Raw genomic sequence first — 25,444 nt, forward strand, 5'->3', positions numbered from 1 at the left:
TGACGTGGATTTTATTTCTTTTGGTGTAAGTCCAATGTGGACACATGTGGCACAATCTATAGGATAATAGCCATAAGCTGTGGACCACGGAGGGCCTTTCGATCCGGTAGGTAGAGAAGCAGTTCGCGTTCATACCAAAGGCTCCCGCGTATCCCGGTTCAGTTCAACGTGTTGCAACTCATTAGGCGCCGGGTGTGATGCCCTGTTTTCACATGAACCTATTTTTAACCCCTGGAGTGTGTCTGATATGACTGAGGCTGTAAAATTGGAGTGTCCGTTCGTCCAGCCCCCTCGGGAAACACGCACGTTCCCAGGTTAACTTTGCTTAACAATGATCTGACCTCAGTGAGTTAGGTATTCTCCACAATTTATAGTTGTGTCGGATATAATATTCAAAACATACGAAATATAGATTAAGTGATCGATTGTTTGGCGTATGTGGATAATGAAGTGGCTGGGTTTCGGGATTACAGTGTGTTGCTGCGCGGTGGGGATGCTAGATTGTTTGTCTTTGTTTGTGTTTCTATATTCTATCTTAGATTGATATTACCGAACAGCCTTTTTTACCATAATAAAGTCTCATAGGACCACTGGACAAACAGCAACGTAAGCATCAGGCCTACTGCAACCTTTCCAGAAAAGTGTGAACCGCATCAGAAACTCCCTTGACATCCTCAAACAGATGCCAATGTCCCACGGCCTCCAGCACCTGGACTTCAGCCTTCTGAATACTCTTCCCGTAAGAAAAGCACAGGTGGGGTGGACTGATAGCATCATGATCACCCGTGAGGATTAGTGTTGGACAAGTCAAGCTTGCTGTATCTAGCCTCTCTTTTGCAGACTTCGCTAGGGCCATACATGCTTTGGCATACCCCTCTGGGTCTTGCCCTAGCAGCGACATGCGTGTAGCAGCGACTGCTAGAGGATTACTCTCCTTTGTTTTAGATGATAATCCCGCATTAACAACAGCGTCAGCAACCGCCACCATACCCTTACTGCGAACCAACTCGGCGCGCGCAAAGCTTCCAGCGCTACCGGCTTCGGGTAAGGGTGAGGGAGGTGGCCCGAACAGAATTAGAGAGGAGACTAATTCTGGACTTTTGAGGGCAAGTTTCATGGCGACCAGGCAGCCCATGGAGTGAGCGATGACTGTTGCCGGTTTGCGATCGGGACGAGCGTTGTGGTATATATCCCGGATATCGGAGGCGAGTGATGCGATGGTGATTTCGCTGAGCGCGTTGGTTGGGGAAAGGCCGTGACCTTCGAAATCACTTAGGTACAGAGCATGTGTGGAGGATAATTGTGCAACGAGTGGGCTGAAATAAGTGGACGAACCACCGAGGCCGTGTATGAAGATGATTGGTGGTCCTTCGATTTGTCCCTGAACTTGAGAGAAGAGCTCCTTGGTGCCGACTTTCACGAGTCCTTCATGGCCTCGCGCTTTCTGGTTAGTAACTGGGATTGCGGATTGGGATTTCACGCGTTCCACGGTTGGGTTGATGGCATCGGTGGCGGCCATGTAGTTCGTGAGAGTTCCTAGTCCGGTCACGGAGACCTTGACTTCGTCTCCAGCTTGGAGGAACTTCATGGGTCGGAAACCGAATCCAACGCCGTATGGTGTACCGGTTGCAAGCGTATCCCCGGGTTGTAGTGTTTGGCCCCGGGATAAGCAGGATACGAGTGTTGGGATACTGAAGATTAACTGATCGAGTGTAGCATCCTGCCTTTTCTCTCCGTTGACGAACGTTTGCAATTGGAGATTGGGGGGAAGACGCTCCTTCGGAACCGCAACGGGTCCAATAGGGCAGAAGGTGTCCGGGGATTTACCGATATAGAATTGTTTATGGTCGCGCTGCCTTTCCCGGGCAGTGAAATCGTTTATGATCGTGTACCCCCAGACATAGTCCATGGCTTCGGACTCAGAAATCTTGTGCCCGGCTTTGCCAATGATCACTCCGATCTCGCCTTCATAGTCTGGTGTTTCTGTGAAACCAGGGTGAAGGAGGACCTGCTCTCCATGTGCGATGATAGATGTTGCGCGTTTGGTGAAGATCACCGGGAAAGTTGGTTGATCGTTTTTATCCGATGAATCAAAACCTGAGGAATTGAACTCTTTCGCATGTTCAACATAGTTCTTCCCGACTGCTAGGATATCCCGGCCAGATATCGGGGGGAGGAGCTTAACCTGGGATAAGGGAATGGGGTCTCCTCTTCCTAGCTGGATATTTCCCTCCCCCGCCTCAATAACCTGGTACAAATTGGAAATTCGAGTACCAGAGATGAAAACAAGAGGATGAATCTGCTCTGTCGTCAGATCAAGATGGCCAATTCGATGCTCCCCGGAGTTGGGGTCGACATAAGCGCAGTAGTTGATTGAGGGGGACGTGGACATGGCGGTTTTCTCAACTATGTTGACACAGGATTGGAGTTATTGCTCAAGACCACAGCAGACTATCGGCTCTACTACTGGTATTTATTCGATCGGATGCATGACGGTGAAAGACGGAGATCCGCTTTTCCCCGCTGTCACGCCAGATCCCACCAATTACCGCGGGGGTGCGGTATCTCCACATACTAGTATCACCGTGGGAGGTCACAAATGGTTATTTGAATAGTATAGTTACCTATGGTCTACGTGGACAAAATTCGCGCACGCGGAGGAACCAGGGCCCAAGGAATCCTAATGTGGTGCAAATCGTGAAGGTTTACCTTACCTCGGTATAACTACTGTTAGGACGATTCTAATGGGTGAAATAACCGACCCAACTTGTAAGTCTAGAGGATTCATCCGAACTTGTAACGTACGGTATTCTATGAAGTTGACAGTATTATGTCCCCTACTCGCTGGAAGAGAACGTATAACTGCTGACAAGGCTAGTTTTGTCATCCACTCTAAACTCATAAGATCCCTTCAGGTAAAATATTCCTCAGTTGATGAGTGCACAAGACCTTACAGTAGTATATGCGTATATCCATACATCATGTGTGATTGCAAGTATGTAAATATGTGATAGCTTCTGACAGATAGAAAGGAGAGCAGAAGAGGATAATACACAGCAGTATTCACGACCAATCGTCCCCTAAAGTACTCAATCCTACATATCGCGGGGGTTCTGGGAAGCGATTCTGTATCCCACTCGTGCGTCCAATCCGGAGAGATCTCCCATAATCTCGCATATGCTCTCTACCATGGAATCGCCAAAACTGCCAGGAACAGTCTTGGCCGACGAAGCTTTGGATGACATCAATACCACCCGGATGTTCTCGCTGAAACTTGGTGCAATCATACACCACATTATCAATAACAATCCAGACTTGGAGATGTTTTCGGGTTACGTCCGAGCTTGAGCGCCACTGTTCGTCCAGGAGGGACACTATGCTCGGGTCAATGTAGGGCAAGTCAGAGTCGGACAGTGACGGTTCTTGGAATGGAAAGACTTTTTGTGGCAGCGATTGGGGTAAGGATGTGGTTGCGGTGGCTGTGTCTTCTGCGTGTTCACCATAAATGCCGATCTTATTGGCGAGTGGAGTTATATGGGTTGAATCTCCTTCAACATCTGCTGCTGCATCGGTGCACTGGAGACTAAGCCACCCCATGATAACGACTCGAGAATTAGAAAGCCTAAACTTGCTTTAAATGATAATATCCGTAGGAGCACATTTCTTTAAGAATCCAACTACTAACTGCCCCGAGAACATCGTAAATTACTAACAAGTGACATCTCTGATCGGCGGTTTAGTAGATATGACAGAGCGGAGAAGCGCGGCGTTCGGCGGAGTGTGGACAAACATCAATAGATCACTATTGGTGCCCGCAGAGATCCACGCTGAACAACAGCTAATAATATTGCGAGTTTAGGAAAGCTTACAATGCACCTCTACGGAGAAGGAATGAGGAGGGGTGGTTCTCACAATCGTGAGTTAGATACCCTTCGTGGCCCTGTGCAGGGTGTGGCAGCGGTTATATATCTTCTCAATGACAATCTTAGTTACTGCCCAGACAACACGTCAAAGCAGAAGATAGTATGCCTGTAACACAAGTACCGTGGACATCACCAGAGCATGTATCAGAGGTATACGATGGACCTCCGAGGAACATCGAATCCCTGAACAATCTAAAATTTGATGAGAGGCTTCAACCTAAGCAATACTCAATTGCGGGGACACATCCCGCATCGAAAATCCTTATCACCGATGTTCAAATTATAGAGGCAACTGGAAAGAATCCGTATCGTGGGGATGTCCTCATCGTCGGTAGGCATAGTCTGAAGATTTATGGAGCCTAGGTTCTGACTGGGCACCAGGTGAACGATTTGCACATGTGGGCGAAGTACCGGGAAAGTCGGACTTGCTCAAGAACCCAAGGGTACGAGTGTTCTATGGGCATGGACGGACTTTGATACCCGGCCTCGGAGATGCCCACACGCATCTTAGCTGGAATGGCGGTGACCTTGGCCGATTGGGCGAGCTGGGAGTCGAAGAGCACACTCTTTTGACCGCCAGGAGCGCACGTTGCTATCTTGATTCAGGTTATACTATGTACGTGTATTTCACCCATAGATGACTCTTCACGGCCATGGGTAGCTAACTATCAATGTAGGTGCTTCGGGGCAGCGTCCGCCAAGAAGCGTCTCGATGTTGTTGTCCGCGATGCCATCAATATGGGTGACATTCCGGGACCTCGGTATCTTGCGAACAGTCAAGAAATAGCTCGTCGAGATGGAGACCTTGTGCCGGGTATCACGGCATATGCCGATGGGCCTGAAGAGATGCGATCAGTGTATGTCCACTAGCCTTGTTCAAAGAGGGGCGCTCAAATTCCTAATAGATTATTTCCAGAGTACGTGAACATGCTGAATTGGGAGTGGATCAAGTGAAACTGTCCATGTCAGGAGAATCGGTATAGTCTATTTAGTTCTATTACCTACCGTGATGCTCATAACTGTCTAGATTACCGAAATTAGAGACGCAGAGGACTGCTACTTCTCGAATGAGGAAACGTGGGCATGCGTCGATGAGGCCCACAAGCATGGCATTCGATTATGCGCCCATGCTCGGGCACGCGACTCTGTCCGACAATGCATTGATCATGGAGTGGAGGTTATCTACCATGCGTCATATATCGACGAGGAATGTAAGTCACGCACGAGGAAAGATTTGTGCAATAGTATCCAATACTAATTACCATCTACAGCTATGGATCTGCTAGAGAAACAGAAATCGCAACATGTGGTAGCCCCCGCTTTGAACTGGCTGGTGGCAACTCTCTACGAAGCGAGCGCGTTTGGATATGCTACGGCAACAGCTGAAAAGGCAGGATACAAGAAGGAACTCGAGGCTGCTATTCGGGGACTCCGCGAGATGCACAGCCGAGGAATTGTAGTGCTACCGGGAGGGTAAGTACTGAGCCTAGGGACGTTGTTTCTCGTTGTCAGCTAACAGCCGAACCATGTAGCGACTACGGCTTTGCCTGGACCCCACATGGCACATACGCTCGAGATCTTGAGCACTTTACGAAACTTCTTGGGTTTACGTCCCATGAAGCCATCATTGCCGCAACCTATGGCGTTGCAAAATTGTTCATGAGGTCGCATGAGATGGGCCAGATCAAGCCAGGTAACTATGCCGATTGTGTGATCGTCGATGGGGACCCGTTGAAGGATATCACTATACTACAAGATCACAGTAAACTGGAGATTATCATAATCAATGGCCGCGTGCATAAAGCGGGTCGGAAGGAACTTCTCGTCCCCAGTACTTCTGGCGTTTATGACATCCAGCAGATTTGCCAGGCGATCGAAGATGCTGAGATTAAAGCCCCAATGCAGAAAGCTTACTGATGCCATGTGTTTGATTGGGATAATATTTCGGCGACATTGTATCTATCCATTGTCTAAGCTTATATGATATTATCCATTGTACTTCTTCCAGCGTGAATGTATTGGGGCCATGTAACCCTCTGAGTCTGTGTATTCGGGTCAGAGCTCATCTTAAGAAGTCGTATTCTCCAAACTGAGAGCCCATACGATATGCATAGACAGGAGATTCTGGCTACTCTACACACTACGCCGAACAAGAAATTTAGAAGGTTAATAATTATTACTGAAAATATGGTTAAGACTCCATACTACCCCGCACGCTAGAGCAGTAAGTCAGAATCCTAGAAGTCTCCAAATTAGTACTTCCTAAACCTACTTAGTGGGTCATCTAATGGTCGCTACTCTTATAGGTTCAGGCATCCTTCCATGCAGTCAAAATCCCCCAACCCCCCAGCTCTTCCTCCTTCACTTTCCCCTAACCAATGCCCGTACACGTACAGGTCTCCACAGCACAATTTCCTTCATCTATTAGTCCAAACTGGTCTCGTTTCATATATCCCGACCTAACCATCCGTTGAATGATGAAAAGGGCTAGTCCTGTCGAGTTCTAGCACACGGTCGCTGCAATGACGTCCAAGCGATTGCCCTTAAGCTGTGAGAATTGTCGGCAGCGCAAAATTCGTTGTATCGGCTCTGGCCACTCACCTTGTCAGACGTGTGCACGGCGTGGTTATGCATCAAGTTGTCGGTTTAAACGTCAGACACCCCTAGTTGGTGCGAATGCACAAATTATACAGCCTCAACAATCAGACCCATCTCTCGGGCTTATGGGAAATGTTGCCAGTTTGGAAGACTTGTTGAAGCAAAATATTGCGCTGACCACTGCATTACTGAGCCAGAAAGGCCAAAGCCGACTCCCTTCGCCAATCTCCAGTCCGGAGGTCCCATCATCCCTACAGCCATCACTTGAAGAAAAGCCACTGCATGGTCCATTACCGAGTCGGACAGGCCGCTTGGTCGTGTCTACTTCCAACCATGTGCGGTTTGCCCCGTCGCATGATATAGGGGACTCCGATCTCCTCGAGGCTATGCAAGAGCCTGCTTCGAGCTTCCCCGTGGGATTCCCATTTTTCTCCGAACAATCGGGCTCTGTCTCCGATGAGGTTCTGGACCTGCTCCCACCACTTTTGCACCTCGAAGAGTTGAAATCAACGTATTTTCGAGTATTCTCACCTCTCTTCCATGTTCTCCATGATCCGACATTCCACACGAAATACCAAGCATTCAAGAGGAATCCCAGATCGACCCCACTGGCATTTGTAGGATTATTGTTCGTGATTCTAAGTCTAGCGGTCACCGCACTAGACGATAACCATCTTGTCCTGACAGATCTGGGTCATGGCGTGAGTCCCCATGCGAATGTGCGCAGTCTTTCGGCAAAATATCGCTCGGCGGCCATGCGGTGTCTTGCCGCCGATAATTTCATGGTCCGCCACAATCTCTGCACAGTACAGTGCCTGGTGCTTTTAATCTACGCCATGAACCATGCCCAGGAACCAGCATGGTCATTGCTCGGTACAACCCTACATATTGCTGTTGCTATCGGCTGTGCCGTTGATCCAGACCATCTGAATGTCGACCGCATCCAGGCAGAAGAACGTCGCAGATGCTGGGCTGCACTCCGGATGTTGTATACTATTCAGAACACATGCCTTGGGAACCTCATGCCCTTCCGGGTGGAGGCAAATGTCGCTCTTCCAGCTGATATCGAAGATGACGAGTTGGTGACGGGTAGCCCGAGTCCCCGGAACGATTCGGTAGACACGCCCCCGACACAAATGACTTACCTTTTATACAAGTTTCGTCTATATGACTTGGCAGTCGACATCTGTCAGCTTCCTGCGTCAATTCAAGCACATGACCACGCAATGATAGAGACTCTAGATGTAAAAATCACGCAAGAACAGGAGTGTCACCAGGCTCGCTTTACTACCCGACTGATACTGAAACCATACGACCAAGCCCACTTCTATATTCTGACCATCTATACAAACCACCTAATGCTCCTGCTGCACCGGTCGCAGCTGAACACAGTCGACAACAAGAGCTGCGAAAAGTGCTTAAAGGCGGCCACAGGAACCTTGTCTAAGTTCGAGGCGCTGTGTTCCACCCCCGAATTCGGGTCATATCGATGGTACATGGATGGTCTTGGGTCATTCTACGCCTTCTTTGCTATAACCACCCTCCTTGTACTGTTGGGAAATCCACAACATGAGACGGAGTGTAATCCGGAAACCGTCGTTCTTCTTGTTCGGTGCGTAGAGAAAATGAAAGGAAGTGCATCTCGAAGTTCTATTTGTCAAAAAGCAGTCGATATTGTTGATCCTATAGTCCAATGTCTCACTTCTGGACACGTCGCAGACAGCAATGGAGACGCAGAGTTAACATTGCTTGGTGAAAGCCCGAATGAAGGCTTATGGCCCACATACCCAGGACTGGAGAGTATGTTTTATGACGTGCCTTGCGAGCAGTGGTTGACTCCGTCGGAATTTGTCTGGAACGCCGCACAGAACCTCTGGGGTCCCTCATCTGCGGGTGTATCAACACTATGATCTTTCAGCTTTTGTAGCCCTACCGGGAATTACGCTGGGCTTACTCTCAATCGACAAGCTTCGGGAGGTCTCGCGACGGATGATCAAGGAATAACGGGACAAGTCAGCGGCCCGTTGACATGAGCATTGAATATACACAATGACGAGGTTGAGTGGATTTCCTTACATTATCTTATAAGGAATCTGCTCAACAATATTACCAGTATCTCCAGATAAAAAGTGGTTCTGTGCTTACGACGTCTAAATGAGTTGCTGATTGCCAAGGGATCATCCGCAAACTATAGTATCACCCCGCGTACTCAACACCCCCGTATACAGACTAAAGCTCTCTAGAGAAGGCAATTAAGATGACAAGCAGGAACATCTTTGATTTGACCAAAAGACACACTCTTTACGGCCGGCTAAATGGAAGCAGAAGTCAAAAATATGTTCCGTTGAAACAACACACATAAGCTGAATAAACACTTTCGGGGATTTCTTGGATATCTGCAGTGGGTACTATTTATATAATCCTTTTTCACCCTCAATATCTCACCGCTTCTGCTCCTTGGTCACCAAACGTTCCGATAACCTGCCGCATTCTATCGATTGATCCATCTGTATAATTTAAGTTCAGAAATCGAAGCCCACACCACCCATTGGGCAATTAGGATCTCTTGGCTCAAGAGAAAGTAGTAAAGGTATTGGCGGAGATCATCTCCACTGGGGCTATGGAAATCTCTCCCGCCCCAAGTCTGAGGAATGAGTGGCACAAAAAGCTGGGACCACGTAGTATGAAATGAGTGTCCGACTGATCGGCTCCACCTTCCTGCATAAGTGGTAATCAACACCGCTCATTTGAGAAAAAAAGTTCAAAAAAATTCAAAATACATGTCCCAACCGACGCTAGGTAATTTCCAAGAGTTTGTAGCAGTTACTATGCATACCATAAATTGGAACCAAAATTTGTTCATATATATACATGATTTTTTGATTTCTTGGGAATGGATATATGCACATAGAAAAATGGCTATAATATTGAAATACGGTAATCGTGACTCTTTAAATCCTTCGAAGGAAATAAACTAAATGAAATGAAAAGAATTTGAGTTTTTTGGTGCCTGAAGCGTGCATCTTTAGTCCTCTGCGCAACGCAGAACGATAGGCCAGGGGACATTTGGTCGATCTTAGTCTTTTTTTTTTTTTTTTTTTTTTTAGCATAAAAGGGTACTGTGGGCGCAAATACCTATATAATAGCCTATTCCTCGTGTGCTAGAGGTCCCCCCAGCTTTGCTTTCCTACACGCCAGCGGGCCGAGGTATCACCCATCATGGCCGCCAGTAACAGGACACTATGGCAATGGGAAGACTTGCTCGCTAAATACCCCAAAGTCGAGTTCATATGGCTAGAGCTCCTGTGGTATACGGCCAATAAGTTCGTTCGGATGGTGCCCAGAGCAAAGTTCGAAGCAATGATCCAGAGTGACACCTACTTTAATGTCCCTCTGGTGGCGTTTTACCTTACCCCAGGTGACCATCCGGCTAAAGGCGCCTCGCCCAGTGGGTCGTTTCGGTTATGCCCCGATTTAAGTACAGCATATTGCCAGCCAGGCTCAGGGGGCACCCGTCTGGTCATCCAGTGCGAATGCAGGCAAAAAGATGGGTCTCCATTAGATTTGTGCGCGCGATCCCGCCTCCGAACACTGGATGATGCCCTACAATGGAAAATGGGCATTGACATTTTGATTGGATTTGAGATCGAAGTGATATTTATGAAACCCGAGCAACCACGTGATGGGACACCAACTTTCAGCACTCTGAGCGCGCTTCATTCATGGTCCTCTATAACACGAGACGACTTTATGTATCTGGACCTTATCGAGCGCATTGTGCGCTCATTGGCCGACGTCGGTATTACGCTGGAGCATTTTCATTCCGAGGTAGCACCAGGACAGTGGGAATTCGTCCTTCCCCCAGATAGGCCAGTCCAGGCCATTGATTCACTTCTCAAGGCTCGAGAAACGATCAAGTCGGTGGCCCGTTCAGGCGGGCTACATGCCACCCTATATCCCAGGATTTCAGATGACGACATCGGAACCGGTGCACATGTCCATATATCTGTCAACACCCGCAATGGGTATGCCCAGCGGCCCGAGAGCTTCTTTGGAGGTGTAATACAGCATATGCCTTCCATCCTTGCGTTTACATTACCGCAAGAAGTGAGTTACCAACGAGTCCAGACGGGACTGTTTAGTGGAGGTGAGTACGCCTGCTGGGGCTGGGAGAATAAGGAGGCATCGCTATGCCGCATTGACGTGAACCGTTTTGAGTTCAAATTGATGGACGGGCTTGCAAATCCTTATCTTGCCCTTTCGGCTATCTTAGCTGCGGGTTTAGACGGTCTGAAGAAAGAAATACCCCTCCAAGGTGGGCCCTGCGACGACGCCTATGCGCATCTCCAGCCAGAAGAGCAGAAAGCGCTTGGCATAACGACCATGTTGCCAAAAACGCTTGAGGATAGTTTGGCCACGTTGGAAGCAAACCCCGCATTATGTGCACAGCTTGGACCAGGTATGGTCTCTGCCTATGTTATGGTGAAGCGGGGAGAAGCAGATTCTTTACGCAAAATGCCTGACGACACAAGAAAGGCTTGGTTAATCTCGAGGTACTGACATGAAATAATTGCACCACTGTTTCATTTGATGATAGACTTCCCTTATACGATTCTTCCTGCTCTCAAGATTGTTTCTCCTTAGTTCGGATTTTCAATCTTTAAGTGCCAAAGTCTTGGTATACGAAGCTCACATCCCGGACGCATTCTGTCTATCATCTCTGTGGCATAGTCTGCATCATTGCGAGATCCTACCTCTTGCTCAGGGGCAGGGCTCAGGACTTGGACATGACAATAACCATAACATTATCTTAGTCGTCCCTGTATGTTAAGAATATGGATGTAAAGCTTAGAAAGGAGGAAATACTTTCGGTTCCTATGGACTTGGCATTGATCAAAACTTGTACCTCAAACTATGCCCCGTGCTAGAAATGGTGTATGGGTGGTCTTATGGAGTGTAGAAGTACTCCCTAACATTTAGACGCATTATTTGAACACAAGATATTTTCAGCTCCTTGTCATGTCGTTGCTGATATCTTAATGATATTGTAGGCTCCTTAATATATTTCCCTTGATCGTAGCGGTGCTATTTCGTATACCAGCGAGGTTGGCTTTGAGCTCTGCACTAGTACTGGAATCTAAATATTCTGTAATACTTTGTTATACTTCAGGATACCTCCAGTATTCATCACATGCTTATGAAATGATATTCAATTTTACCGACACAGTTATATAGTTAGCTAACTACTAACCAATAACGTAATAACAATGTTATGTGTGGCAACTTCAGCTAAAAGAGGATCAATCAATATTATTGCACTTAGCTCGATTCAAGGACTGGGCTGTTGAGATCTTGGGAGCAACAGGCGAAACTAGTGAGGTTTACTCCGTCTGCGGAAATTCGAGTATCTGGGCGACAATTCCTCCGGATTCTCCTCCACAATGTAATGACCGCTATCAGTAACATAATGCGTCTGAACAAATTTCAAATACTTCACTCGCCATCCATTCTGCGCCCGCAGCCAGCGCATGCTCTGCTCCAGTCAAGACCGGATTCCGTGTGTTCTCTTTTCCCCGCTCCACTATCCATGCTCGGTTTTGGGCGGCATCCATCTCAAACGCGCTGTACACATAAAACGCACATTGCAAGGCGTCAGGCATAGAATACTGCGAGGTGTAGTAGTGGATGATATCATTGCCAAACACTGGATGGTTATAGGCAAATCGATCGTAGAACTGCTTGACATAAATACTTTCTTTTCCTGCTACTAGTGCCGCGGCCATATCGAGCTGCTGTCCTTTGATGGCAAAATAGCAATGATCTCGGTATTGCTTGGACTTTTCGTATTCTGTGGTTCCTGATAACGGACATTCTCCCTAGACAGTGCTGGATACAAAATCAGGGTACTACATCGCAAAGACCTGCGATGTCATGCCTGCGATGTCATGACCAACCACATGGATCGGGGTTTTAATCAATAGTTGATGATTCAAGAAGTTGTAAAGATCTTGTGCCAACTACCTTTTAGGAAAGCCGGCCACATCTCGGAGTGGTTTCGAGGAACTTCCGTGCCCGGTAAAGTCAGGAGCAATCACGCGGTATCCTGCAGTGGCGAAAGGTTCCAGGACGAAGCGGAACTAGTGTGAAAATTGAGGGAATCCGTGAATAAGAAGGAGAATTCCCTTACATTCACTTGCCGGCTCGGCTTCGGGATAATGCGTATGTACGTCTTCAGAAAGGACCACTTGTCGGCTAGAAACTCGGATTTGGGAGAACATTATGTTCAGTAGAGTAAGCCGACCGTGGATAGGAAAGTTAAGATTGTGCGGCAGAGCGCATGCATTTTATACGCTGAATCGTACGTGTAATGGAGGATAGACGTCACTTCATAGTCTACGGGTTAGAAAACAACGTTTAACGGTCGACAAAAAGCACAATTAGTAGAGCATCATGTGTCAACCGCTCAGACACTTGTTGGCTGTGGGAGGACACGTAAACACCATAACCCGCCATGAAGCTTTCCGCTCTGTGATTGTGATCTTCAGTATTTGGCATTTATTAACCCTGACATGAATTTGTATGCAATTTCCGCTGATTTATAGAGAGACACTGGGATTTCTGATAGTCTACAATCTGTTGGCGTGGGGATGACGAGGTCACGGTGTCTGCCCCACGCAGCCTTCCTGAGCGCAAGTCATTTCCATGAACCTCGTATCATGAGTATAAAGAAGATCTGTACTCATTCCTTCGAAACTAGGGCTAGATAACGACACTAGCAGCGATGGTGAAGTACTTCACTGCACCTTAGGAAATGAACAGCATAGCTTTGCCTTCCATTGTATTCTAACACCGACACCCATTAATTGAATGCATCTCTCGCCAACAGGGTGCGTCTACATGAGAAAGATACCACTCAGTACTGTCATACATTGGCCCTGTTCCATAATTGTTGATGTATAGCCCTGTACCTTGATATATTTGTATTTCTCAATGTACTGGTGTGAGTGATAGTAGTCCTGGTATATCTCACACCTCCTGCTGAAGCACGACAAGGGCCCGGGGCTCACACGGCTCGTTCCCAAGCATTGGTGGACTTAACTGCCCATCCTCACACCTCAAATATCTAAGTCAAGGATTGACAAAGTGGGAAAATTGAAAGAGTATGTAGGAATACAACATAGAAACTTTCAAATATCAGTCCAGCCCAGACACGTATTTCTTTGTATGTCTTTGATTAGAACTTTGCATCACAAGACTCACTGCTAAAGTATCCCTTTGTAAGCAGGAGATGATATGGAATGTTTGGTACCACCACACGGTCATGTGAACCAGTCTTTGTTTAGAGTCCTTCGACATACTAATACAACTTAAGGCATTACGCCTGAGGCTGTCCCTATGGTGTTGTCCTCGGCAGCTCCTTACCAGAAGATTTGGTTCCCCCTTGGGACTTTGTCAGCTACCAGTCCTATATAACTTCCTTTTACCTACCGTGCCGATATGATGCGCTTTTCGTCATCACTTCTAATCACCTGTTCCTCTATTAGATATTCAATAGTTTCCATAGCTTCCCAGTTGCCTGTATCAATCACCCTCCGACTAGGAGAGACTGCACACTACATGCACCAGGTCCCTGAGGTATGTGGAGATCTACGATCTCAAGCAAAGCTTACCTACACCTCAAATGATTAAATAATGATCCCGTTCACTCTAGCAATGAGATCCTATCGGTGCCAAGCAATTGGCGGTTCCATGTACTGTCTTTAAAGTCCACGGTTCGGCGACCGCAAAAGACGTGCTGAGCGAGAGCATCGAAAGATTCGGCCGGTTGGACGATGTCTGGTCACCGGACTTCTTACAACATGTCATTCTACAGGCGCTACTACGGCCGTATAATACATCATCCATCTACATAACTTCCGTCTCCTCCGTCAATGAGGGACCGTACTTCTTGAATATGGGAAGGTTGCACCCAGCATACCGACTGTACCCGGACTATGCTGGTGCATTTATTGCTCTCACAGTGCCCACTGAAGATCCCTACTGGTTAGTGGAAATTTTTCTCGCCCTGATGATGGACAGACCATACTATAAGTGGGCCGCCTCTGACCGATCGATAGCTACAAACCTCTTGACGCCGCTGCATATGGAGAGACATATCCTTCTTCCCTAACAGTGGCCGTACCGTCTCGCTTATATCATTCTCCAACCGCTGAAAAGCCATTCGCAGGAACTCGAATTGGTGTCAAAGATATCATGGATCTCTGCGGGCTCCGCACCGGGGCCTCATCGCGAGCATACACACAACTGCATGGACCTCGAACCGAGAATGCAGAGGTCATCCAGAAATTGCTGGAGCTAGGATTTATCATTATAGGCAAATTAAAGACTACTCAGTTTGCAGACTCCGAGTGGCCGACTTGCGATTATGTTGACTATCATGCGCCGTTCAACCCTCGCGCAGATGGATACCAGACGACCAGCGGTAGTAGCTGTGGGAGCGCAGCGGCGGTGGCTTCGTATGAATGGCTGGACTTCGCTCTGGGAACTGACAGTATGAGTCAACCCCCTTTTTCTAATCACTGGTCGTCCCATAGATGACTAACGTTCAAACAGCACTGGGAAGCATCCGCGCTCCAGCAACCGTTCAAGGCCTCTATGGCATACGCCCCTCCCTGGACGCCACGAGCTTCAAGGGAATAATCCCGTATACTAAGTACGATGATAACCCACATCAGAGCAGAACGTGTGTGCGTGCTAATCCGGCTGTTTTCTTCCTCTCCATAGACTGGCAGATGCTGTTGGTGGATTCGCTCGGGATGCGTCTTCTTTCGCGAAACTATCTCGCGCCCTTTACGGCTCTATTAATGATCCACAGTTTTCCAAGGTATGCAAAGTAGCAGCAGCTTTCTTGGTGAGCTAGGTCTCACAGACCATTATAACATAGTGTGTCCGACAGAAACCCAGTAAGATTCTGTACCCATTGGAATACTGGCCGAAGACAAGCACGGAGCATGACGCCGTCCTGGAATCCTTCATTGTTGAGCTGGAACGGTATCTCGGAGTTCAGCGAATACGAATAAACTTAGATGAGATCTGGGAGTCAACAAAACCAATACCCGAAAATACCACTCTGGAAAAGTACTTTGAGCATGATTTTGAGTGGGCCGCAAATCCCTCTCAATGGAAAGACTTCCTCAGCCCGTTCATTACCGAGTACAAAAATACCGACGGTTGGGATCCAGCTCTTAATCCCCAGTTGCAATTCAAGCGGTGCGTAAATGTTGTTTTCACTCGAAGAAGCTAACTTTCAAGAAAGTATGACACTAACTGAGGAACCGAACAGCGACTACTTCCCCACAATAACGGATGAACAGGAGAAAGAGGGTCTCAGAAGATGCAGAGTCTTCAAGTCTTGGTATGAGGCCAATATCCTCCCACCTGCCAAGGATGGCTTCTCCGATACCCTGCTTCTCCTGCCATGGAGTAGCGGGAAGCCGGACTATCGAGATATGTATCGTGGTGGGCCCCAGAGATTTACGGGCATTGGCTTTTTCTTCTACAATCTGTCTCCCCACTCTGAGTGTCCGGAGGTGATACTTCCAGGTAAGGGGCTCTTCCCTATACGCAACGCGTTTACATGTAGGACAGAAACTAACGTGCACCATGCATAGTGGGCCAAACGTCCTTTACCTCAAGGATCACCAACTCCACCGAACATTTACCCGCGTCTATAGGTATTAGCAGCGGAAAGGGAAGCGATGTGATGCTGACCGACTTTATCGCAGACTTAGTGACTGGGACAAATAGCCAGGGTGTAGGGGTTGGCTCTCTAGCATTTGAAAATATTGTCAATATGGGAGATTCTTCACTCTATTCACAGGCGGCTGCGCAACTACCTTTGAGGGGTGATCTTTGACCCGACTTGGCCACTTGTTTCCCATCTTGCAGTGTGACGCTGGCGTTCATTGTTAGATTAGGTGGTCACCAATGCTTAGCAGACCAACTGAGCCACCCATCAACCCAGCCAACTGCATTTGGTACAGATGATCTTGTTATTCGACGTTAGTAAAACAATACATTTAGTGGCTAGCATGACCAGCTTTGCATCCATTACGTAAAGTATTTTCCTTTCCTGTTTTCCTCGGCTATTCCCATCAAGTTGCACAGGTTGCAGCCTTTTACCATGGTCTTCGATAGGTTTCCAAATGAGTATGGAGACTGGACTTGAGTCCTTAGAATGGGTAGAAGTGTGCGAAGCATGAGCTCTTCCAGAAACCAAATGAAGCGATGAACAGGCCTACCATGGCAGGTTCCTCGGGGGGCTATAGCTGAAACCCATCCAACCCATGGGAAACGACAGTCCTGCCCCAGCTCGGGTCCCGGGCCAGATTCCTCGATCATCTCCAGATGTGGCCGCTGGTATAGAAATGCATCACGTTATCCGCTCACATTGCAATACCTTTTCGTCCCGTTCCAAGACATGGGATGGCGTGCAGATAACGTACAGGAAAGTAAGCTTGATGCTATTGATGCTCCGTCCGTTCATCATCTGCCCATTTCTCCCTTCCAAAGCTTATCTGTTTTCCTAGGCCTCTTCACCATGGCACCATTCGGAATTAGCGCCTCGATACCCATAACAACAGGAAGTCTCGGGACCTTTTTATCTCACTTCGCCATCAACTTGACACGTTGGGCCCCCCTCCCGCCAAGTATGTTCTGCGAAACACCTTTCACCCGCGGCTCGGATTCATCCATTCTTGTATCTGTGTATACAGAGTGACTCCAGATTCGTTGGCAGGTGATCAACAAGGCCAAAGAAAATCTATTATCAACTGGGAGCACCCTCATTCCGCACGAGAATAAGAATAAAGACAAATATATGAACACCTAAACTCAAGTCATTCAGTGCCAAGAAACTTTTGAGATGGACAGGCGTCACATAGACGGATTAAAAGGGCATTTGTGTGTTTTTCCTTCTCAGGGAGCTTATCCAGTTCATAACTATTTGTATGATTTCTCTTTATTTCAATGAAAAAATGCCCTTACCGAACTCCTACATCATAGCAAGGCTTGGCTCTATGGGCATCACCTTAACATTTCGGAAGCGGCAGGATACCTTCTCATTGCACGGAGCCTTGATTAGAATAATTGCATTTTGGAACGTAAAAAAGAGCTATTGAAAAAAGCGACCAGCATATATCCATTATCAGACAACAGCTGGCGGAAAAACAAAAGCATTCTGTCCCTATGATTAGTCCAGAAGAGTCCCAACAGGCTGGAATGGAGAGTAGTAAGTAGTTCAAGTAGAAGTTCATGGACGAGAATGAGCATAGGGCAGAATTGCACACGAAGGCGTGACCGTATTGGACCGTAGGGTGACCCAGGATTTTTGAATTTCCATTAGCCTTTTCAGAAAATATATATTTCAATTCTTTGTATTTGGAAAAGGCGGTAATTTACGCAGGCACCCCTCTCCTATTCCTTGTATGTGTGCTACATGCCCAGCCCTTAGATTGGGAACACTTACCAGCGTCTGTAACTCGCATGGTAAGGCGAATTGCTCTATGTAAAACATTTATGATGGAAGAGCCGCTCTTCCAGTTTCTCAGTGTATGGCGATCGAGCTTAGTCACGTGATCGTAACAACAACTTTAGACCCGTGATCAAAGCCCGCAGACCTCAGAATCGATAGCTATCATCTGTCACCCTTTTCGATATGTATCTCACAGAATACCCTAATAACCTTTATCACGTAAAAGTTCATTCAAAGGGAAAGACTAAGTTAGCCGCAGATATCAACTCGCACAATGCCCAGCAAGAAAATTCCTTTGCTTTTTAGTCGGAGATCACATGACTTCCAAAATAGGCAATGTGTCTGTTTCTTCGGCTAGTTTAGGTATGCCAAGCAGCAGAGATATTCTCAATTGGCTAACTTTGCCTTTCAAGAAAAAAACCCTCTGCTCAATTTGACAAATCACTATTGTAGTAGTTCTGTTGTACTTGGACAATTTCATATATTCCAAAAGACCCAAAAGCTCATTTCACAGCTTACTACTACTTCTGACTGAAATGATCCAGAGCGAACTTATCATTATGTCACTACCATTTCTACAAACTTAACTAATAGCCCTATAAGGAGATTACAGATGATCACCTCGACCAATCCAGATAAAAGGATATATTTTTGAAACAGTTTAATGCAGGCCGAAAACGAGCAAACAAGAAATACCCGAAGACCGACAACGAGGCTAAACCAAACCGGGCTAGTGCAAATGTCCTATTCTAGAAAATCGAAAGAAGAAAAAAAAGGGAAATGCCAGCTCATCATCCGAATGTGCCCCACTACCAGTCATCCACCGGAGAGTAAGAGCGCTCCTCAGGAGGCTCATCATCGTAGTGGTGGTAAATGTGCTGCTCCACGATCTTGTGCTCCACCTCTTCCTCCTTTTCTTCTTCCTTCTCAGACTCGGAGTCGGAACCGCCTGGTTTGTGTTAGTATTTCTTTTTTCTTTTTTACATGTTTTGTTTTTTGAGGGGTTGAGGTAGAATGTAGACATACCAAATTCATGATTAAGCACAGCTCCGGCAATACCACCAAGCGCCAAACCTGCGGCGCCTCCCATGAGCATCTTCTTCCTTTCACTCTTCTTTCTCTCCTCTTCAGTCTGGTACTCGCCCTGCTGCTGAGGAGGAGGAGGGTAGTAGCCTCCCTCCTGGGGAGGGGGACCGCCGTAGTAGCCACCGGGAGGAGGACTAATCGGGCCGGAAGGAGGGGGGCTCATGATAGCGGGAGGGCCGCCAGGAGGGCCCATGTCACGCGAGGCATCACCAAAAGGCTGCTCCCACTGGGAGTTGCCGGTGGCTACCTCAACCCAGAAGGCGCGGCGAGCATTGGGCTCCCATTCCTGGACCCAACCCATGGGAAGAGGTGGTGGGGGCATTTGTGGAGGACGGGCAGAAGGTGGTGCGGAGGAATAGGGAGGGCGAGAATCGAAAGAACGGTCTGAATCGTATGGTGGTCTGTCATACGAAGGGCGCTGGTCTTGAGGGGGGGCCCCATACGGGGGGCGCTCGTATGGCGAACGCTCGCCAGAGGGAGCCTGTTCGTATGGGGGACGCTCGTATTGTGGACGGTCACCGGGAGGAGGCTGTTCGTATGGAGGACGCTCGTATGGCGGACGGTCACCAGAGGGAGGCCGTTCGTATGGAGGTCTGTCGTAAGAGGGGCGATCGCCGTAGGGGGGACGCTGGTCATATGGAGGGCGCTCATAGCCTCCGGGAGCCTGGCCATATGGAGGCTGTCCATATGAAGGTTGCCCATATTGGGACTGAGGGGGGCCACCGTAGTACGACATAGTATAGGTAAACGGTTGGTAGAGAACAGAAAGCGAAGTTACAGTAGAAAAGGTAATAGAAGAGAGGAATAAGAAGATAGAATGAGAGCAAGCAGTTTGGGCGGCTTTAAATATATTGCTCAATCGGGTGAGGAGGGGAAAGAACAGCCCTAGTTAGGTCTTAACTCACCACACCCCTGTATGGAGTCTCCAGACGCTAAGTTAATGACAATGAGACCTCAGGAGCCTTCGGTGTCCGCGGAGACTCGAAAACCATTCGCTAACAATGAGATAGATATCACTAGAGTATCCACTACATTACTGGTTGCATGGGGAAGTGTCAATAGTCTGGCGGTTGGTGGTGCTGCAGATCTGTCCTCTCAGATGCAAAAATTAGGCAGATACATATTTGATGGCCGGACTCCATCCATACCCCTGATTGTTTCCAAACCCATAGCGCTAAGTGAAGCACAGAAACAGGCCACAGAATTCAATGAGAGGGGGGCGTGCTTCATCCTCCCGCCATAGGTTCGATCTGCTATTCTGAGTTGTTTGGCTGTGGACAGCCGTCTTCGTTTGTTTCATTGTTGAACCATCAGGGAGGGATAGTATGACATGTTCGATCATGGGCATCAACCCCACCATACCCTACAAAAACGCTGCCTGTGGAGGGTCTCTTGGCGCCACTAAAAGGAATATATGGCTCACTGATGACACATCCAATCGGAGTCCCTGCTGTCTAGGCATCAGCCACACCGGCGTATCACCATTGACCCCCCTCCAATGATCCTTGCCAGGTGATGACAAGCCACAAATCCCGCATCCTGGAGGGGTTCTCCATCTGACATCCTCAACTTGACACCGAGTTGTTACCGTCTCTTGGCCCCTATAGTGTCAAAATTACTAGATCATATGTTTTGTGCAAACTATCATGTCTATACTATCATGTCGAAAAGAAGAGACACAAATTGCACGCCGTATTGGGGTGCTAAAATTACTAATTAATTAAACCAACGGGGTCACGCCAGAGTTCCGCCGGCATCTTCGGCATCAAAAATACTGCAGACTCGCCACGTGTGACTCAGCCAGTGGCTGTGGCTACGCGCCCAGCCACAGCCCGTTCCGGAAGATTCCTTCAAAGTGGATCGGATGTTTCTCCTTTTTGCACATTCGAGGTTACGGAGTCTAAAGATGGAATAGTGTTTCCCTTTTGGTATCTTGGCGTCCAGTTCGTTGCTCCAGCAACTGCGCCTGGCGGAAATTGGAAGGTGGGCTGTAGAATATGGAATATTTCATCGGGAATTAATATCAGAGCGGAGAATCCTTGGACAACAATCCAATCGATACTCCGTTACCCCCTTTTCACATCCTGTACAATAGTATAACCATGTATTATTAAAAAGGATAAGTATGCTATGCATCCCATCGACAAAGCTTCTAAAAGTACAAAAGATAGGGACATGTATGGCGAAGAACTTGTCCCATCGCCAACTACACTGGTACGCTACATTCGGACGAAGTTGACAGATGGTCATTCGAGAAGCCTACTTCTAGACTAATAGGCCTCGCCCACACAGAAAGGGTCCTTGATTTTTTCAGTATCCTATCATAGTAGCAGCTTCATGGAAAGATAGGGTAGATTTTAAGTGTGTTAACTTATCTGGGATAGTGCTACAGACCGATTGACTTCTCTCTCTTCCTGTATATCGGGCAAGAGCACGATTTTCTTATCGAAGCCTGGTGCAACGTCAAATCTTATAACGTCGAACTAATTCCCAACTCAAGGTGTGGTGAGGCAACAGTTAGGGGTACTCGAGATTTGGTACGTCTTGCAATAGTGGCCCAAGTGTGAATGTTACCACCTGGATCGAAACCAATACCCCGCTATGTACAGATTTCACACCTACATGGCGTTACAATGCTCTAGACTTGTCGGAAGTACCCAAGACGAAGGGAGTATTATTGATCAGTTCTTCTGAATCAAGCCCGAACTATGGTTTTCCAGAGATAATCCTAGTAGGGTTGAGAAACCCTATAGTACCTACCCTACGCTCTCTAAGCCCTGAGCTATATGATTCTAACAAGACCGGTCATGATATAATACCTTTAAATTCATCATGACCCATTCTCCGCTTATAGTAACAGTTGTTATATCATCCTCCTATCTGAAAGCAACCATGGGAGCGAAATGACCTCTACTGGATGTGAGAAACTTGGGTCATATGCAATTTGAATGTGTCAAAACAAGAACAGTGTAAAAAAAGAACCTCAATTCGCGTGAATCTTGCTCAGTAGATGAATATATCTACGTCAGATGACAATTTGGATACAGTCGCTCTGGACTCCCCCGTTGTATTTGGCTCGGTATGCTAAGAGCTCGTCATGCGATATCGGATATTCTTGTGAATCATCAATAATCTGCAAGGCTCTTAAGGATCGACCGATAACCATATATCTAAAAAAGCCACTTGCCAAATTGTTAGGTATGGTCCATGATTTGATTGATTGTCGTTGCATGATCAGACCACCACTACATGACGACTACTTTCTGACTGGCAAGATGGTCATCTAGCCTTCTTCAAATGAAGTAGCACTCGATATTGAGAACCGGACTAAACTGTCACGTCATGTACGAAGGTTAGGTCCGGAACCAAATAGTAGTTCCCGTTCCCCACCGAAACTGTAACCGACCCGTGTCAGAAACCGGATATGGAAGACATAACATATATGGTTCTGTAGCATTGACAGAAGGTTTACCATCAACCTATACTTTCGCTTCCATAGGTCAAATGTTACTGTTTAAGAGTGTAGTATCGGCCCTTCTAGTATATGAATCATAATGATGTAGAGGATATGAGTAAATGATTCTGAGGTCGGTAAAGTCTAGGAGATTCATGGTATAAGTATAGCTATTCCTCTGTAGAACGATGTCATGTTTCCTTACATTTTCTTGCCCGAGTATCTATTCAAAGCCAGGAATATTATAGTTTAATCTCTTAATATAATTCCTTTCGAAAAGTCAACCTGACAACTACATCATCATGGTGGCCGCCAATACAGTGGATTTCTATAGCAAGGCAAACTATGACACTCACACGAAAACTACCCAACTGAATGGGGTCGAGCATCAGAAACTAGGGACTAGCTACCTTTCTTGCAAGCTGGGTGACGGGACCAAACTACTTGTGTGGAATCATGAAGACTATACCGATAACAAAGAATTGACCAGCGACCAGTCCAACCTTCCAAAGGACCCGCATGTACAATGCTATCAAGTTCTCAAAGGCACCAGCGCTGTCATTGGCTTTCGATTTAAGGATGCCACCGGAGGGGAAAAGGGCCAATATTCTCTTCTATTGAAACTCGCCAATATTGGTGATGTGAAAGTATGGTCGGACGAGTCAGACAAATACGCGCTTGCCGGTGCTGTTCCCCGGGATGGCACGCTGGTGACAACTGCCTTGTATGTCCAGGATAAGAAGACAGGTGGATATCCTGTTATCGGATCGATTTATTTTCAATGGGACAAAGACCAGAATAAGGTTGTGGTGGTAGAGCAGGAAGGCTGGCCGAAGAAACAGCTAAAGCATGAAGACGATGGACAAAACAACTTCACTATTACCCTAATTTCGACTAAGCCATAAACTGCGAGAATTGTCGCCAGGAATTTGGAAAAGGGAAGAAAGATAGGGAGACAATCGCATGGCAGGGCAAGTGGAGGGGACTGTCATGTATATGGTTGACTACGGTTTTCTTTCCTGCCTTAGTATAGGTTTTGTCCTACCAGTGGGTTTCCCTGTACTGTTATGCAAATGCAGAGGCAATAACCAGAAAATACGACCTCCGATTGATATCATGTTCTATCTTTTATCAAAGCAGAGTAACAATCGTGGTATTCACATACGGCTATGGGGAAGCTCCCCCAGTTGGCTTGTAGGGGAAAACATCCGCATGAGGCAAAATTACAAATTAACAGACCGTACTCAGCCATGTTAGCTGCAACCTGCCAGCAGCAAAGATAAGCATCACTATCGTTCAAATGGTAAAATACATTGAGTATCCTTTTATTTCCCAGAGACATTTTGACAATATTTAATTCTTGGGAAGCCACCAACTACATGCTTCTATTAGTACAGAGTTCAATATACTATGAGGGGTGGATGTCGTCTTACATTGCCTTCTTTCCAGATAGCTCGGCAGCCAACTTTTGGTCCGCAACCCTTATCCGGCAGAGCAAACCTTGGGGGAATCATTTCATGAAGACAAGAAAAAATAATTGTCGTCGTCACCTCTGTGTAACGCGTATGGGAATGTAGAGAAGGTTACCATAAGCTCGTAAGAAAAGCAACGGTACGAATTGACCTGATGTCACCATGTATCACAGACCCTGGCGAATCATCTCCATTCTTCCGCATGCAGCGACTATGGAGAACTCATTATACCACCGCTTATTCTCACAGCCCGGGTAAGCGAGAAATATAGTACACATGATATAGCCCCTTGCTCGGACATGAAATCCCAGCTTGGTGTCGGTCTGACATCCTCGAGAACTACGAGACGAATCACTGATAGAAACTAGCGGAGGGGACTCCAGATCCAGAATTATGAAAAAGATAACTCTGTATCTGAAGCTCTTTTATCCGCATTAGGCTTCAATTCACAAGATACATCAGCGGTTCGAATTTGTAGGCTTATAAGAATCAATTCCATTGAGAACGTACGAAAAGCCAATTGGGGTCGATTCTTGAAACCCTAGCAGGCTGGTTCATTCTCCTATTGCCTTTGCATCATCAGAAGCCATCGTAGTAGTACGGCCCCAAAGAGTCTTTATCCGATGCACCGTCGCCATGGAGACCTTTGTTGAGTTGATCCAATCTAGCTCTTTGTGAGATACTACGAATCGTTCCTCATAAGCAGTGTAAAATACTGCTCTTGTACGATGTTTGAAGGTTCCTGGATGGGACACAATAAATAGCACCACATTGTGGACTGTCACGCTGTCTCCTGCCTCATCTCCAAACTTGTCTCCGAGTACTGGAAACATAAGTGGGAAAGCTGCGTCTCGCGCTAGGGAGTCGTATGTCTCGCAAAGTGTGAGATACCGAGCTATGTCAACCAGCTGAGACCGAAAGTAGAAACGGTTGCCTGACCCAAGTTTTTGTAGTGCGATATTGAAGCGAGGGATATCTCTTTGAGTAAACTCTAACTCAGACCCAAGTAGCCGACGATTGCGTTCAAGCCTGACGAATGACGCTAAGTATGGAATCATTGAGAAGCCTTTAGGTAACGAACACTCCCGATCTTTAAGGCTCGATTTTGGGGGACCTGATCCCAAGGGTGCTTTTTCACTGGGTATACCATCTGTGTCAACATGATTCAGTTTTGAGTAAAGGTCATCAGGTAACATTTTTTCCTGCAGAAGCCTTCCAGGCATCCAACCTATCGCTACAGGCATCCGGTCGACGATCTCGTCTGGGGCACGATTTTGTTGCTCCGGCATATTGGCAAGTCACGTATAAGAGCTGAAGAACTGTGGCCATAGAGAACACAAGGCAGAAAACGTTCATATGTGTTTGGGCTTCTACAAGG

The 25,444-nt window shown here is 47.1% G+C and overlaps 9 protein-coding genes across 9 annotated transcripts; 5 read left to right on the forward strand and 4 right to left on the reverse strand.

The window, feature by feature from the left end:
* Positions 1–600: 600 nt before the first annotated feature.
* BDV38DRAFT_289577 (bifunctional fumarylacetoacetate hydrolase/alpha/beta hydrolase family protein) lies at positions 601–2,392 on the reverse strand (the record flags this gene model as incomplete). Its single annotated transcript, XM_032061276.1, has 1 exon — positions 601–2,392. The coding sequence occupies one exon, from the start codon at positions 2,390–2,392 to the stop codon at positions 620–622; it is 1,773 nt and encodes a 590-aa protein (XP_031919752.1). The 3' UTR covers positions 601–619.
* A 1,633-nt stretch (positions 2,393–4,025) lies between these two features.
* Positions 4,026–5,840, forward strand: BDV38DRAFT_289579 (uncharacterized protein; the record flags this gene model as incomplete). Its single annotated transcript, XM_032061277.1, has 7 exons — positions 4,026–4,254; positions 4,305–4,539; positions 4,601–4,780; positions 4,840–4,900; positions 4,951–5,134; positions 5,195–5,396; positions 5,456–5,840. 7 exons carry the CDS (start codon positions 4,026–4,028, stop codon positions 5,838–5,840), a joined length of 1,476 nt encoding a protein of 491 aa, XP_031919753.1.
* Positions 5,841–6,445: 605 nt separating this feature from the next.
* On the forward strand, positions 6,446–8,431 carry BDV38DRAFT_276775 (Zn(II)2Cys6 transcription factor; the record flags this gene model as incomplete). Its single annotated transcript, XM_032058316.1, has 1 exon — positions 6,446–8,431. The coding sequence occupies one exon, from the start codon at positions 6,446–6,448 to the stop codon at positions 8,429–8,431; it is 1,986 nt and encodes a 661-aa protein (XP_031919754.1).
* A 1,309-nt stretch (positions 8,432–9,740) lies between these two features.
* BDV38DRAFT_289580 (FluG family protein) lies at positions 9,741–11,561 on the forward strand (the record flags this gene model as incomplete). The annotated part of the gene is made up of 4 exons (XM_032061278.1): positions 9,741–11,003; positions 11,195–11,251; positions 11,336–11,442; positions 11,522–11,561. 4 exons carry the CDS (start codon positions 9,741–9,743, stop codon positions 11,559–11,561), a joined length of 1,467 nt encoding a protein of 488 aa, XP_031919755.1.
* A 229-nt stretch (positions 11,562–11,790) lies between these two features.
* Positions 11,791–12,496, reverse strand: BDV38DRAFT_231933 (uncharacterized protein). The gene has a single exon (XM_032052983.1). The coding sequence runs from the start codon at positions 12,302–12,304 to the stop codon at positions 11,978–11,980; it is 327 nt and encodes a 108-aa protein (XP_031919756.1). The 5' UTR covers positions 12,305–12,496; the 3' UTR covers positions 11,791–11,977.
* Positions 12,497–13,302: 806 nt separating this feature from the next.
* Positions 13,303–16,437, forward strand: BDV38DRAFT_289581 (amidase signature domain-containing protein; the record flags this gene model as incomplete). Its single annotated transcript, XM_032061279.1, has 8 exons — positions 13,303–13,310; positions 14,484–14,564; positions 14,639–15,072; positions 15,135–15,264; positions 15,306–15,405; positions 15,478–15,804; positions 15,896–16,124; positions 16,193–16,437. 8 exons carry the CDS (start codon positions 13,303–13,305, stop codon positions 16,435–16,437), a joined length of 1,554 nt encoding a protein of 517 aa, XP_031919757.1.
* A 2,262-nt stretch (positions 16,438–18,699) lies between these two features.
* On the reverse strand, positions 18,700–20,064 carry BDV38DRAFT_1897 (WW domain protein). Its single transcript, XM_032052243.1, has 2 exons — positions 19,081–20,064; positions 18,700–19,003 (listed from the first exon to the last, which is right to left on the reverse strand). Exons 1-2 carry the CDS (start codon positions 19,874–19,876, stop codon positions 18,864–18,866), a joined length of 936 nt encoding a protein of 311 aa, XP_031919758.1. The 5' UTR covers positions 19,877–20,064; the 3' UTR covers positions 18,700–18,863.
* Positions 20,065–22,841: 2,777 nt separating this feature from the next.
* On the forward strand, positions 22,842–23,675 carry BDV38DRAFT_231939 (membrane binding-domain-containing protein). The gene has a single exon (XM_032052984.1). It carries the CDS (start codon positions 22,897–22,899, stop codon positions 23,497–23,499), a length of 603 nt encoding a protein of 200 aa, XP_031919759.1. The 5' UTR covers positions 22,842–22,896; the 3' UTR covers positions 23,500–23,675.
* A 945-nt stretch (positions 23,676–24,620) lies between these two features.
* On the reverse strand, positions 24,621–25,355 carry BDV38DRAFT_276779 (uncharacterized protein; the record flags this gene model as incomplete). Its single annotated transcript, XM_032058317.1, has 1 exon — positions 24,621–25,355. One exon carries the CDS (start codon positions 25,353–25,355, stop codon positions 24,621–24,623), a length of 735 nt encoding a protein of 244 aa, XP_031919760.1.
* Between the last annotated feature and the right edge of the window lie 89 nt (positions 25,356–25,444).

The sequence above is a fragment of the Aspergillus pseudotamarii genome, assembly GCF_009193445.1.
Source record: "Aspergillus pseudotamarii strain CBS 117625 unplaced genomic scaffold BDV38scaffold_1, whole genome shotgun sequence".
In the NCBI taxonomy this organism is placed as follows: domain Eukaryota; kingdom Fungi; phylum Ascomycota; class Eurotiomycetes; order Eurotiales; family Aspergillaceae; genus Aspergillus; species Aspergillus pseudotamarii.